The 14,725-nt window shown below is 51.1% G+C and overlaps 5 protein-coding genes; 2 read left to right on the top strand and 3 right to left on the bottom strand.

Moving 5' to 3' along the window:
• The window catches only part of CHC_T00004764001 (hypothetical protein), a 1,880-nt gene extending 384 nt beyond the window's left edge, over positions 1-1,496 (top strand). Inside the window, 2 exon segments of the mRNA XM_005716282.1 lie at positions 1-1,458; positions 1,459-1,496. The exon segment at positions 1-1,458 is cut by the window's left edge and continues 384 nt beyond it. Of these exon segments, the coding sequence (XP_005716339.1) occupies positions 1-1,458 (1,458 nt within the window). The 3' untranslated portion in view covers positions 1,459-1,496.
• Positions 1,497-1,657: 161 nt separating this feature from the next.
• Positions 1,658-5,446, bottom strand: CHC_T00004763001 (hypothetical protein). Its single transcript, XM_005716281.1, has one exon. It carries the CDS (start codon positions 5,444-5,446, stop codon positions 1,658-1,660), a length of 3,789 nt encoding a protein of 1,262 aa, XP_005716338.1.
• Positions 5,447-5,951: 505 nt separating this feature from the next.
• CHC_T00004762001 (hypothetical protein) lies at positions 5,952-9,218 on the top strand. Its single transcript, XM_005716280.1, has one exon. It carries the CDS (start codon positions 5,952-5,954, stop codon positions 9,216-9,218), a length of 3,267 nt encoding a protein of 1,088 aa, XP_005716337.1.
• A 105-nt stretch (positions 9,219-9,323) lies between these two features.
• CHC_T00004761001 (hypothetical protein) lies at positions 9,324-9,998 on the bottom strand. Its single transcript, XM_005716279.1, has one exon. The coding sequence runs from the start codon at positions 9,996-9,998 to the stop codon at positions 9,324-9,326; it is 675 nt and encodes a 224-aa protein (XP_005716336.1).
• A 41-nt stretch (positions 9,999-10,039) lies between these two features.
• Positions 10,040-10,168, bottom strand: CHC_T00004760001 (hypothetical protein). Its single transcript, XM_005716278.1, has one exon. The coding sequence runs from the start codon at positions 10,166-10,168 to the stop codon at positions 10,040-10,042; it is 129 nt and encodes a 42-aa protein (XP_005716335.1).
• Positions 10,169-14,725: the final 4,557 nt, after the last annotated feature.

The raw sequence follows: 14,725 nt of genomic DNA, 5'->3' as shown, positions 1-14,725 counted from the left end.
TTTGCCCACCGCCCCCCCCCCCCCCCCAAGCTCGCCCCCTCTCAACTACCTCCTCCCCTCTCACCTTACCCCCCCGTTTCAATCCACGCTCCACCTCCCTTCCACGCAGTGCGACCAAGGAGCGATGCCACCGACATCTCTCCCTCCCCTCCCTCCCCGCTGAATCCTCACCCGCCCATCCACCCCGCCGCACCAACCATGGACGACCTGCAGATGGAGCACGGCTTCCTCAAGGCCCCCTGGGAGGTCCTCGTCCGCAACTTCCGCGCGGGCCACAAGCCGCTCGCAAAGGAAATGGAGCTCTTCTCCTCCTCCATCGCCCATCTCGTGCACCAAGTCTCCGCCGCCCCCTCGCCCGCCGCCGTGCCGCCCCTCTCCGTCGCCCACCTGGAGACCAAGCTCACGGGGCTCAAGCGCAAGCTCGAGGCCGTCCGCGCCGCGGACGAGGACGCCATGAACCGCTGCCACGCTCGCATCCACCACCTCTGCACGCGCGCAGCCCCGCAAGTCGCCCCGGACGACCACCTGGACGAAGAGCACATGGACGTCGATGCAGAGGAAACCGCGGCCGACCTTGGTACTAGCATAGCCGAGAGGCAGAGGGAGACCGCCGCGAGGTGGGAGAAGGTCAAACTCGACCGCGCCTTGGTCGATTATATGCTCAGAGAGGGTATGTATGATACAGCAGAGAGGCTCGCAAAGGCCCAGCGCTTGGAACTTGTCGTTGATACCAAAATTTTTAGGGAGAGTCGAGTTGTCATTGAGGCGTTGAGAAAACGCGATTGTAGCGAAGGCCTGAGATGGTGTGCGGAGAACAAGAGACGCTTGCAAAAGGTTCAGAGCAAGCTCGAGTTTCGCCTCAGGTTGCAGGAGTTTGTGGAGCACGCTCGTGCGGGGAGAAAGCATGATGCCATTGCCTATATGCAAAAGTATTTGTCGGTTGGCAACTGCGATCCGGAGCGCATGTGCGACATTCAGAGGTTCATGGCTCTGCTGGTGTATGATCCCACCACGGCTTGTCAGCCGTACAAGGACCTGTACTCGGAAAGGAAGTGGACTGAGCTGGAGCTGGCGTTCAAGCGAGATAACTATCGCTTGCATGGGCTCACAAGGGAGAGCACCGTAGAGATTATGATCAAAGCGGGGCTGGCCAGCTTGAAAACACGAAAGTGCGGCACAGAGGCTGATAGAAAGCCGAATTGTCCGACATGTGTCGAACCATACCTCAGCTTAGCGCAAGCTTTGCCACGTGCCCGACATGAGCATTCCATCCTTGTTTGCTCGATATCAGGAGATATTATGGATGAGAACAATCCCCCGCTAGCGTTTCCCAATGGAAACGTATACAGCACCAAGGCCCTCAACAAGATATCGGAAGAGAATGATGGCGTGTTTATCGATCCTAGAACGAAGGATAGGGCATCGCCTGGCGAAATGCGCAAATGTTTTATTATGTAAAAGAATGGCGCTGCTATTGTAAAGAGTGATTAACTTGTAGAATGGTACCGATGGGAGATGATAGTTTTCTTTCCCTGCCTACCTACCGTCAACTCGCTGCAACTCCGAACCTGACGCTCTGTAGTGCATCCTTCATAGGCCGTCGCTCACCTTTCTCGCCACGACACGTCTCTTTCTCGAGTCAAAGATATTCTACAACTTATCTATCAGTCATTGCAATGTCAGATTCAGCCGACACTCCACGCTGCGCCCCGGACATGTTCCCGAATGTCATCTGTTCAACGTCACTACGCCCTATGGCTTCGTACTTTTCTAGAAAACGACTAGTTCGCACCACATTTGTCATGAAGGCCTGGAAGCGACGATTCATCGCAATTTCCGGTACCGTTTCTAACATTCTTATCGCCCGCAGAGCTCCTCTGATGGAGTCGTCATGCCTCTCCGTTTCTTGGCGAACAGCATTCTGTTTCACCTTTTCATTAAAAGTTGCTTGTAATGCTGCAACTATGTTGTCCATAATATCATTCAGCTGGGGCGCATCTGGCGTGGCAGCGGCAGTCGCTAGAATAAGTTGCGCTATTGACCGTACATCTGCGTGGTCTCCTAGACCAACCAGAATGTTTTGAACAAGAGTGTTAAGCGACAGAGATGCACAGAGCGGTCCGCTGACAAACGTTCTCATGCAGTCGAAAGCTGATTTGCGCATGTCCAAGCCAAAATCTTCTTCGTGTTTGAAGGGACCAAGATCCACAACACGCACAAGACTTTTGTTTTTCACTAGCCTAGCAAATATGAATTGCTGCGTAGCACTGAGATGCGGGATCAATACCGAAGGTTGTGACTTTGCTATGGCATTTACAGCCTGCAAGGCACTCTTTGCCACTTGAACGTCAGGGTCGCCAATGAGTTGAATAAAAGCGGAAACTGATGACCGGAGCGCAGAAAGCAACGGCTGTCGGTGAGATGGGCTTGAGCTCACGGCAAATTTAACCGCAGAAGCAACAGACGCACGAATATCTGCTCGTTCTGATGACGTTCCGTCAACTAGAGCTTTCATAACTTCTTCGGGTGAAGCACGACTCAGTAACCCAAGGCATTCTGCCGTTGCAGTTCGGACGCTCTCCTCGGATACACGCACCCCCTGGCTGCCCTCTGAGTTAACGGCTGCAGTGCTCGCATTCGTTGATGCAACCTGCTCTTCAAACAACAATGGAATCAAAATCGAGACAACAGGGGCCAGGTCCACACTGTTCGAATATGAAATCGCTTCTTTCAACGACAGGAGAAGCAAATATCGTTGATCCGGACGAAGCCTGATGAGGTTCAGGAGGGAGGGTATCCCACTAGCACCACCAGCGGCAGTCATTCCACCAAGAGCAATAGCTGCAGCAGTCCGCATCTCAGCTTCAGGGGCATCCAACGCTGCCATGATAGCAGTTTGTAGATTTGTCCTTTCTACTTCGCTCTTGGCTGTAACGGAGCTTCGACCGAACTCGCCAAGGCATATGACTGAAAAGATACGAATGTTCAGATCCTGGACTTCTAGGTTCGCAACAATCTTCTCCGCAGTTTTCGCCCTCGAGCTGGGGTCTGCAGAGTCACAAACTGCGACAAGACATTTTGCTACACAGTACAGAGCAGACGCACGGCCTGTCACCGTCACTGCACTTGTCCCCAGTGAACTCGACAGAGACATCAGATCTGTCAGCATGGATTCCGTAGTCAAAGGCTCTTGATTAATTTCTGCCAGTGTGCGGAACAATAATATCAGGGCATCTACGGACTTCCCCTGGAGTAAAGGTGAAGCAACCAACCCAAGACCTCGGGAGTAAATAGAATTCTGCTTGGCCATCTCTCCAGCTACTTCCGCACCCCGCGCCCTCAGAAGCCGAATAGCAAGCTGCAATGCCATGCATGTCAGGCGCAAGTCTGAGTCCGTCACTAGTTGGCTGATGTTTGCGATCAAGGCTGAATCACCTTCTGGTGGAAGCGAGGGCGCAGTGGCCAATAAATCCAAAGATGCTGCTCGAAGCGATGGATTGTTTTTCCGTAGAAAGCCTCCCACAGTCATTGTTACATCACTCATGACGGGCAGGAGTACTTTCGCAGACTCGGACGTCGCGATCGCGTACAAAGCACGCACTGTGGGCAGCCTGGTCACTTCACTCGCAAGCCGATCGCACAGTACATTCGCAATGCTTGTAACGCGTTGCGGCCCCAACTCAGAACCGAAAAAGGACACTGAGGCACCAAGACACCGTAGAGCAGCTTCCTTAACTTCTGAATCTTGATCTTGTGCAGTGACCCTTCCAAGGGCAGCGTCATGCATTCTCGAAGCGAAAGGTGCAAGCAGAGACCTAAACTCAGAAGAGGCCCTTCCAAAAGATATCAGCAAATCCCCGCAGAGACGCAAGCACTCGGCAGTAACCTTATAGTACCGGTCATCAGTTGCTGCAAGGATTCGCGGAATCAATGTTTGAAGGTGACCACTGATACCATTTGCACCGCCGCTATGGACCATTCCGCGAAGGAGAAGCAGCGACTCCGTCTTCATTGCCGTAGCTGAATCTGACATACCCTGTTCTATCTCGGAAATTATCTTACCGATCAGTGGTGTCATGACAGACGGCATTGTGCTAACACAGTCACGCAGTAGTGCCATAGTTTTGATACGGGTCTTCAAAGAGCGAGAGCTAAGCTCCTTTTTCAGGGTCCGCATGATTTGAGGTCCGCGGCTTACAATAGGACGCATCTCATCACTAACTCCCTCATCGGCGTCAACGGCCATGGCGTCGCCGATGTCAATCTCCAAATGCATAGCACCTGAATGGAAGAGGTGCTGGTGGGATTGGCTCCCGCTCAGCCGCAACAATTCTGAAAACGCCGCAAAGACATCTAGCTTCACCGGCTCCTCTCGTTCTTTGAAACGGGTGATTAGGAAGGGACCAAAGTCCCGGAATAGGTATTCACGCGGCATCAACTCCACGCTTAAGGCTGCGTGTAAGCATCGAATCGCTGCTCGTCGCACTTTCCAGCTGTTGTCGTCATCATCAGAGTAGTCTTCCTCGTCATCGTACTCGTTGTCCATGTCGTCGTCATCTCCCATCCCCGTCTCGTCATCCTCTTCTTGCTCCTCCTCCTCCTCACCTCCGGCATAGTTGGGGTCGTACCTTGCGGAATTTATTACACACTCAGCCAATGTCTTTCCGAATCCCATCATCTCACGCTTGCAACGCAAGCAGAATGAAGCTAGGGCCTGAAGGCAATGTTCTCGTAGTTCCTCATCATCGGCATAGTTCTCCGATGTACAGTATTCAAACAGAATTGGAGCAAGGGCTTCGACGTGGACTGCAAGTCTATGTCCAGACGTCTTCGAGAGTGCCCAGATGATTTGCACGCCCGTCTTGATAGTATCGGTACGCGAATCGTTGGAGCGCAAATCTGCAAGCGCTCGCTCGACCATGGCAATAAAGAGCGAGTTCTCACACGAAGAACCTAATGCCCCAATACACAGCACAGCCCTCTTCGTAATGAGGGCACTGGAAGAAGGAAGCTGTCTAAAAATGGCGTCGCTAATCTCTGGGTATAGATCTGTCATATGGCTTCCCACACGGTTGAGCATATCATTCATGAGTTCAAAGGTCTCAATGAGTAGATCAACAGCATCGCCCACTGCCTTTGTGACGCGAATAGTGCGGATGAGCTTCGGGGCCATACACTTCGTTACGGCGGCGGCCTTTACCGAATCCGGTGGGAGCTCTGCTAGGATAGCCTTGAGCCCGAGCGAGGACACATCGCGCATCGCTTTGACGCTGAGGTTTTCCGGAGAGCCGGCCTTGGCTTTCGAAGCAGAACTGTCGACGATGTATTCCAAAAGCTTATCGACTAGGTAGGTGGCGTACACTACTTCGACAAAACGGGCGAGCGGGCCAAGGCACTTCATAGCCATGCCTTGGACCTCGCTGTTAGTATCGTGCAGCAGCTTCATAACGGATTTGCAATACTGGCGGTGGGATGGGGGAGGGATAGCACATATGTGAACACAAACAAACGCGATGTTAGACGTTGGGGAAACGAAGATAACAGACGCTGACGAACATATCATGAGGATGCATGAGAAGTTACCTTCTTCTGTGTCTCTCCATCGGTGCGCATGGAGCCGCTTTGCAACTGCTGGAGCAGGTCGGAGGTGGCCATGAAACGCAAGTCGGAATCAGAGTCCTCCATCTTATGGAAGGCGCTTCTCGACGACTGGGCCGACATGGTGGGTTAGCAAGAAACGTTAGCGCAAGTTTAGGAGATGTGGGAAGGGAGTGGATGTGAATTTGTTGCGAAAACACTGACGCTGAAGAAGCGTGGCGTGTGTAGAGACAGGGAAGCGCATGGGTCGAAAGGATGGCCGTGGAACGTTGGGATCAAAGAAGTCGCAATAAGATACTGTAGAGCCGAAATGCAGACGATGATTCACGCCAAACAAAAATAAAAGTTTAAAAATGACATTCCATAGACCGATCACCTTCTTCTTTCTCCTCCACGACATTGCCCCGCTCTTCGACCTCCGTCGTCCCGAAATCAACAACTCCTTGCCGCCTTCCAAAATGTCCTCCCGATGGGACGTGGAGCCACCCTCCGCCACCGACTCCCCTCGGCAGCTCCCCTCCCAATCTCAACCCAACCCGACCGCATCCGAAAAGCCATCGACACTGTTCCGCTCGCGCAGAAGGCCCACCAAGAAGCGGCGGCGCGCGCTTTCCGACGTTCTGGAACAACCTACCTCCGCACCCAAATTTACCCCAGCATCTCTCCCACACCCCCCGAAAACCCCCCAAGCACTAGCAAAACCGCCTCCCCGCGTCCCCGCCAGGCCCGAGAAGCAAATCTCGGCCTCAACGCCTCCTACCCGCCGCTCTAGATGGGACGCAATCGACGAACGCTACCACAAAGCTGCTGCCCTCCCCTCCACGAGTTTCACCCCTTCCTCCTACGGCAGAGCCAGCACTCCGTTCTCCTCAACCACCCCCACCGATGCCGCACAATCTTCTGCTCCCGACGACGCAGGTTACAAAGCATATGAGCAGGAGCAGGACCGCGCCGAACGCGAGTGGTATTTAGGCGAGTACTCTGACCGTACGCTGCCCGTCGCTGACGAAGCAGCCGTCGCAGAGCGTCAGTCGCGACGGCTTACGGCCAAAGCAGCCGCGAGAAACGCTGATGCCGTACGGTGGGAAGAGCGCCAGATGGGTTTCGCCCTTTACGCAAACGTGAAACGCTCTGCTATGAGTGCAGATATTTCGGATGATGCGGCGCCCAGAGTGGCGTTACTAGTGAAGGAGCTTGTGCCCAATTTTTTGAGGAGGGAAACAATAGTCAATGAGAAAGCGGTCCTCGCGATGGGAGGGAAGGGGAACGCGGTTATTGGGCAGGATGTTGTATTGCCAGTGAAAGACCCCACGAGTAATATGGCGATTATTGCCCGGAAGGGGTCGCAGACAGTGGAGCATTATCGGGAAACGAGAGAGCGGGGCAAGGCGCGTACGAAATATTGGGAGCTTGAAGGTGCGACTGGGGCCAAGGATAAGGAGCATGCAGAGATGGATGCGGAGAAAGACGCGAGGATAGCTGCTGCCATTGCGGCGCCAGAGGACTGGAAGAAGGATATGAAGTTTTCGACGGCGTTGAAGCGGCAGAAGAACCCATCGAGTAATGACGGTGCTGATGCGACCTTGAATACTGCAGAGTCTGTTGCGATCACTAGAAGATCTTTGCCCGTTTATTCTGTAAAGAATCAGCTGATGAACATCATCCGTGAGCATCAGATTTGTGTTATCGTGGGGGAGACAGGGTCTGGAAAGACTACACAGCTGACCCAGTATCTTGAAGAGGAAGGATACGCTCGTTTCGGCATTATCGGTTGTACGCAACCGAGGAGAGTTGCCGCCGTATCTGTTGCGCAGCGGGTCTCAGAGGAATTTCATGGCGGGTCGGAACTGGGGCAACAAGTTGGATATACCATTCGCTTCGAGGATTCGACGAGCGAAAAGACGGTTATCAAATACATGACAGATGGCATATTGCTACGGGAGAGCCTAGGCGACCCAGAGCTAGAGCGATATTCGGTCATCATTATGGATGAAGCTCATGAGCGAAGTCTCAATACTGACGTTCTCTTCGGTGTGCTGAGAGGTGTTGTGACCAGGCGTCAAGATCTCAAGGTCATCATTACAAGCGCAACCCTGAATGCGGAAAAGTTCGCTAACTTCTTCGGTGCCGCCCCAATCTTCAAAATACCTGGGCGAACATTTCCAGTAGATACCTTCTTTTCTAAGACCCCGATCGAAGACTATGTGGATGGCGCCGTCTGGCAGGCAATTCAGATACACATTCAAGCCCCACTCCCAGGTGACATTCTCATTTTCATGACGGGGCAAGAAGACATCGAAACGACATGTGAGGCATTAGCTGAGAAGATTGGGAGGCTTGAGAAGCCGAGGCCGTTGTTGATTTTGCCGATTTACTCGCAGTTGGCAGCTGATCTCCAAGCCAAGATATTCGAGCCTGCGCCGGAGGGATACAGGAAAGTTGTTGTTGCTACGAATATCGCCGAAACCAGTTTAACTATTAATGGTATTCACTACGTTATAGATTCTGGATACTGCAAATTGAAGACATACAATCCCAGACTCGGTATGGATGCATTGCTACTCTGTCCAGCATCACAATCATCGGCAAACCAACGTTCAGGGAGGGCCGGTCGAACGGGACCTGGTAAATGTTATCGATTGTTCACCAGCTCGGCATACGTGACCGAAATGCTGGACACAAATGTACCAGAGATTCAACGCACAAATTTGAGTCACGTGGTATTGCTTTTAAAAACTCTTGGAGTGAAAGACCTTCTCGACTTTCCTTTTTTGGATCCTCCCCCCGCGGAGAACATTTTAAAATCCATGCTCGGGTTATGGCTCCTCGGAGCATTTGACCTGGATGGGAATCTGACGAAGTTAGGTAGAAGAATGGCTATTTTCCCATTGGACCCAGCACTATCGAATCTACTGTTTCGAGGAGAGGAGTTTGGGTGCCTTCTGGAGGCTGTCACAATCGTTGCAATGCTATCAGTCCCGAACGTGTTCATGCGGCCACATGGGAGAGAAGATGAGAGTGATAGCGCTCGGGAAAAATTCTTCGTGCCCGAAAGCGACCACCTAACACTGCTTCATGTGTACCAACGCTGGCGAGCAGCCGGGTGCAGGACAGATTGGTGCGCAAAGCACTACATCAGCGGCAAGAGCATGAGAAAAGCACGAGAGGTGCGAGAGCAGCTTTTGGAAATCGTGCGATCTGAAGGCATGGCAGAAACCTCTACTGACGAATGGGACTCGATCCGCAGGGCTATCGCGTCTGCCTTCTTCTATCAAGCAGCTCGCAGAAAAGGTATCGGTGAATACATCAATATTCGATCTGGTGTGGTATGCGGGTTGCATCCCACATCTGCATTGTACGGCACAGGTCTGAGCCCGGATTATGTGGTTTACCACGAATTAATAATGACAAGAAAGGAGTACATGAGTTGCGTGACAGCTGTTGATCCACATTGGCTTGCCGAGGCAGGTCCCGCTCTATACATACTCAAACAGGCTGGTGAGGAAGGAGTTCAAGCTGCAAAACGCTTGCGCGAGCGACGCGCAAAAATTGAAGATCAAATGCGTTTGTCAAGCCAAGAAACACTTGAGTCCAAGGTTCCCAGCGAATCAGGAAAGTAGGACGCTGACTGCTGGACACCCCCAGGTAGTAATCTATCGTCCACCGCATGAGAAGAGACGCTCATTTGCGACTTAATGGCATGTTTCGTGATGGATCCTCACCGGTTATCCAAATGCTGACTCCTTACCTGTGTTGTAGTCTTTGCTGAGGTCAATTCCAGAGTTTTCCATGTGGGTGTTAGTGAGCTTAATTCTCTTATTTCGTCGCCGCTTCGTGTCCTTTCGACTGCTGGGTCGTTTTCTTGACACAGGGGCATCAATCTTTATGCCGGCGGAATCATCGGTTTCTTTGAGGCCTCGTTGCACAAGATACCGATGAACTTCGATGGCGTCCGGAACAGTAACGCGCTTGTATTTCTCCTTGACCTCATCGCTGATAGTCAGTTGATAGCGATCATCCCGAGGAAACAAAAGCGTCTTAGACCCGCTCTTAATCTCATACATAGCCCCCTTTTTCTTGAGCTTCTTAAGGTCATCCTTGACACCTTTGTAGGAATCATACAAATCTCTCTCATTTACCCCATCCGTGCTACGACACATGAGGGTAAGGAGCTGGTTGAAGTTTCGCACAGGATACTTGGATGCCCATCTCCACTTTCCATCTTTTTCCCTTATAATCTTACTTGCATCTCCAGTGAGTGAAAGAAATATACTGTGGGAGTTTTCAACATCCACCCCAGTTCTTTCTAAAAGCTCTGCAGATGAGAAGGATTGCAGCTCCGCCTTCAGGAAGTCATGTATCTCGACCAGTTGCATCCCGACCATGGTATCGTCCGGCATTTTGATTTTTAGCACGGTAGGCGCAAGGGACAGACCCTTCCCTATGTAAGTTCGTAATTGTTAGACGAGAACAGCCGGAAAACGTCGAAGAGAAAGCTCCAGGAGTGGCAATAGCGAGAAGGCGAAACAGAGCAACAATTTGACCCTTGTGTTGGGACAACAGCTGACATATCGTACGTCGCGCGGACAGCAGAGCTACATGTACAGTACCGTTAGGGTACAGCACAGCAGGACGAGCCGAAGATTTCCGTCAAAGAGTGTTGTCCGAGTTTTAATTCTGTACTTCCTTTTTTCACTTTCATGTTATTGTTTTGGGAGATTTTGTGACCACCGTCACCCCTTGTTCGCTACAGTACAACTTTTCCGATTTCACCCGCCTGTTGCCACCAAAATGCACCTGATCGCCCCCAAATGCAACATTATCTCTATTGTTTTTTGGTTTTCACTCTTGATTTTCAAGATTCGCCTATCTACGAATTGAGAAAATATAACGGCATTCTGTGGCGATCGCAGTATCATCTGCATCATCCGATCAGCGATGCCTTCATGCCGAAGAGGCAACTCCCCTCTCCTACCATTCTAGCTAGTCTGGAAACGTGTGTTGCCCCTTCAGAAATCGAAATAACTAAGACGAATAGTGGGTGTCCCAGTACGTGCGCCTGAGACACTTCACTGCACTCTCTAAAAAGGACTCACGCCTCACCAACTTCTTTGTATCAAAAGGCATAGAGGACACACTCTGCGTACGCTATCGAATCGGTAATGGTACCTTGTGTGGAACACTTCCACTGATGAAGAAAAGGTGTAACTCAGCTTTTTTTTTTTTTCTTGCACCGGTAACTGTGAGCAGGTGACAGGCAGGACGACGTTGCAGACCCCTTTCTACACTTCAGCATTCTATCTCTTTCTCCTTCCGAATTGCTTAACCATCTTTTTCAAATCGGATGGGCTGAGATTGACAAGGAAGAGAACCCCCTGCGACCTGTCTTTACGCAAGATTGGATTCCTACTCATCAATATCTTCTTGGCTCATTCGAACCTTGCACGGTATGTTCCTCAATAATTTTCTTCCCGTAGTTGAGGTGAGGGATACTCGTAGCTTTTCGCGTTCAACATAAAGGTTGTAGATGAGACACAGATCTGGGGACACGTTGACATTTAACGCATCACAACTATCCCGTCAACAAATAAACACTTCAGGCGTCCCTCGGCATACTTTAATAGAAAACGATCACATGAGAGAACCTTGCGAGCTCTTGCGAGAAGGGAAGAATTTAGTATATTGAATGTGCGGATTCTGTCGAATCAATACTATGTGCGCTGGCATCAGCATGCATCGCTCGTCACATACAGGTCATGTATGCAACACTACAAAAAAGTCGAAAAGGAGACGTTTTGACACAAGAATTCTAGTCGAAGCCGTTGGTTGTCGGAAAGGTGTGCATTGTATTGCTTGTATGAAGTCGCAGGAGCCTGCACCACCAACTGCAGGAAGAAGGAAGAAGTGTGCATAAATGAGGTACAACAAAGACTGGAACGTGCTTTGTTATGCGCTGGCCGGTAGAGCGCGGAGTGCTTGTCTCTTTGCAATACATGCGTTGTATCAGACTGGCTGTCTCCTGTGTTCCGCTTTCTCAACGACCAACAATTCGTCATCTTGCGGCCGTTGAGCCCTGGGTACTGGAAGGGGGGGGGAGGGAGGGGCCACTCCCTGATTGAATATGAGCCAAGGGGTAGCTACCCCGTGGCTTATATTCAATCAGGGAGTGAAGGCGGCACCAAAATATTTGTGCCGTGGAATGTTGTTACACTTTGATTTGCCAGCTCCTCGTGAGATTATGTCTTTCTCAACTACAAGTGGTACGGCGAAACATATCGACATAGGCTTCGGCCCGAAGCGCAACGAACCTCTCTGTGAAAGACATTCTTTAGACAAGCGAAGGGCAGAGGGACGGGCTGGCGAAGTCAGTTTGCTCTGATTGCTCGAGTCGTGACGCGTGGCGGGAGAGTGGCGGAGATTTTGCATGCGGAACGCAGAGGTATGTTCCTTGTCCGTCCGACAACATAAACGGGGCGTAACGCGCAACGGACGTGGTGTCCCGCGGCGCGCAGAGATGTGGGATCTGGTTGCGCAAGAGTGCTGCGCACGCGGACGTATGGGCGGTGCTTGCGGTTTGGAGACGGGCGCGGCGGTGTATTCAGCGTGACTGAGGCATCCCGGACAGACTGTTGTCGCGGAAAAGAGATGCGGGAGACTGCGGGAGACTGCGGGAGACTGCGGGAGACTGCGGGAGACTGCGGGAGACTCTGCAATGTGTCATGTCCGGCGTCTGGCGCGCCCGTAGGCGCTTGCATTATTGCGTCGGGGCGTGGTTTAGAAGTGGTGAGCCAGAGACGGTCGACGGGATACATTGAGTGCTCCTAATGATGCAAGCAAGCTCAAGGTGGACAATAGTGTATGGATTATGATAAGGTGGGGTATGTATGATGATAAGGAGAGAATTTGGAAAAAAATCCTTGTCTATCTCCTGGTGTTTTGTATGTTGAAAAAGTTTTGGTGGGAAAAGTAAATTTTTTTGGCAGTGTGGAAGGCAGGTAGACAAGCGCGGTACAGTCGGTTTTACCCTTCGAGGGTAGGCAGACGGTGGAAGGCAACCACTGCTGGACGGCTGCCAATGATGATGATAAGGTCCAATTCAATATTTGGACAAAATTTTGAGAGTGATGGCACCACACCGGCATACCCAAGGGTAGAAGTTCCGATCCATTTTTTGGACTTGGATTGGACCCCGAGAATTTGGAGCACAGGATTTTGGTCCTGTAACGGGTTATTTGGATCCATATCAATATGAACCGCTCCAACTGGCATGTCCAATCCAAAGCAATAATCTGAGTCGCGATTCTCCTCACATGATCTGGATCTGGCTCGTCATTTCCCACAAACAATGGCTTGCCGCCAACATGATGCGAAACTGTAGTACGAAGGGTAGTGACATTTTTTCCGGAATGGGAGGGAGGCAGGCAAAAATTAGAGTGCACCAGTGGGGAAAGGTGCCGCCGGAGCGAAGTTCCATTCCAAAATAATATGGACCATCTCTTGGAGAGGTTCAAAAGATTGAGTATGGTCGACCAGCAATAGCCAATCGCAGGCAGCAGTAGAAAATTTGGACCCTATCTGATTTGGACGACACCGGTGCGGAGGGACGCTCTAAGATTTGCTCAAAAGGGGTATGATATCTGCGAGTTGGAGGGAGGTATTGAGGCGAAAGTGATGGAAAGGTGCGTAAAAAAGGGCTCGACAAGGGGGGTGCCCCTGAAGGTTGCTCCCTTCAGTCAGTAAGGCGTGGGCGCAAAGTGCCAGAATGCAGGCATGTGCGTTTCGCATTTCATTCGTAAGGAAAAAGGGGACAAGAGTGAACACCCCAGTGAGCACAGGATGTTTATCACGCACGCTGCCACGTGCCCACGTCGCCACGTGGACATGGTGGAAGAGCGTCGATGCCCCTCGCATCGACCCCCTCACTCAGACTCATCTGGGGCACTAATCTCTCGCAATACACACCGCGAAGGTCATGTGATTTGCCCTCTGTTGCATCCGACCACTCGGAATTAAAGGCGCTTGTGTCCTCGCACCATCTCCCCCGTCACGAACTACAAGTACAGGACTGCGAACGCTGGCTGTACATTGTCTCCCTCCTCCTCCCACTTCTCCCAGTGCGTCTGGTTTTTTTTATTTTTTATTTGTGTTGTGTTGGCGACCTTGTCGTAGGTTTCCGTATTTACACGAGGTAGGTAGTTATTATACTGTATCGCAGTGTACCCTGTACCGTGCTCTTGTGTGGGCTCCGAATGTCGGTTTTTCGTAGACGGTTTTCTCTATTTGGCATATCAGAAAAGAATTGCTGATGATGATAAGGTAAGTTACCCTTCGAAGGATAGAGATAGAATTGCGAGCGAATTGTGCGTAGGAGTATGCGTGATGTGGCCCCCTAACGGAAGGGAGAATGCGGGAGTAAAGTTTAGATGTGGAGGAGATTTGAAACATGCGTCACTTGAGACACGAAATGTACCCTTGGTACTCTCCCACACAAGATAATATCTAGTGTGGGAGAGTGCATCTACTAGATACGGGGTGTGAGGTATGAGCAGCTGGGTATGAGAGATATAGTTTAGCACTGGAAAGTGGCATGCACGTACACTAGTCTTTTCCTATCATTTCTTTAATCTGGTGATTGTAAAACGCGAATAGAATCTGCCTCACATCCTCCTACTGATTGTACTCGGCGGTTGACTAGGCGGTATACACCCTTGAAGGGTACTGTACCTGAATAGTATTCAGGTACCTGTATTCACGTGAATACAGGTCCCACATTCCAGCCCAACTTGCCCTCCAACTTGCCCTCCAACTTGCCCTCCATTTCATTTAATTACTGTGGCCACGACTGCACATGACACGCCAGCGTTTTAATCCGAAACCCGTCTCGCTTGCTCCCCAGCATTCACACAGGGCGTTGCAATACTCACCGACGAGAAAAAAGAACAGAAAAAGCAGCCCAAGAGTGCTCTATACACTCTAAAATAGAGTGTCAAGAGTGCTCTATACACTCTATTAGAGTGTACAGAGCACTCTTGGGCTGCTTTGGGTAGTTGACTATAGTACAGATTGGCATATTGTTCGCATCTCCAATGTCTTGGGTCGGTCCGTAAGACACTAGAGATTCCAATCC

This window comes from Chondrus crispus, genomic scaffold (genome assembly GCF_000350225.1).
Source record: "Chondrus crispus Stackhouse genomic scaffold, scaffold_246, whole genome shotgun sequence".
Taxonomy (NCBI): Eukaryota; Rhodophyta; class Florideophyceae; order Gigartinales; family Gigartinaceae; genus Chondrus; species Chondrus crispus.
This window is presented reverse-complemented; position numbering and strand designations above follow the sequence as displayed.

Excerpts from the sequence above, each read along its gene's own strand:
- CHC_T00004763001 (XM_005716281.1), bottom strand. The coding sequence starts at position 5,446 with ATGAAGCTGCTGCACGATACTAACAGCGAGGTCCAAGGCATGGCTATG.
- CHC_T00004762001 (XM_005716280.1), top strand. The coding sequence starts at position 5,952 with ATGACATTCCATAGACCGATCACCTTCTTCTTTCTCCTCCACGACATT.
- CHC_T00004761001 (XM_005716279.1), bottom strand. The coding sequence starts at position 9,998 with ATGCCGGACGATACCATGGTCGGGATGCAACTGGTCGAGATACATGAC.
- CHC_T00004760001 (XM_005716278.1), bottom strand. The coding sequence starts at position 10,168 with ATGTCAGCTGTTGTCCCAACACAAGGGTCAAATTGTTGCTCTGTTTCG.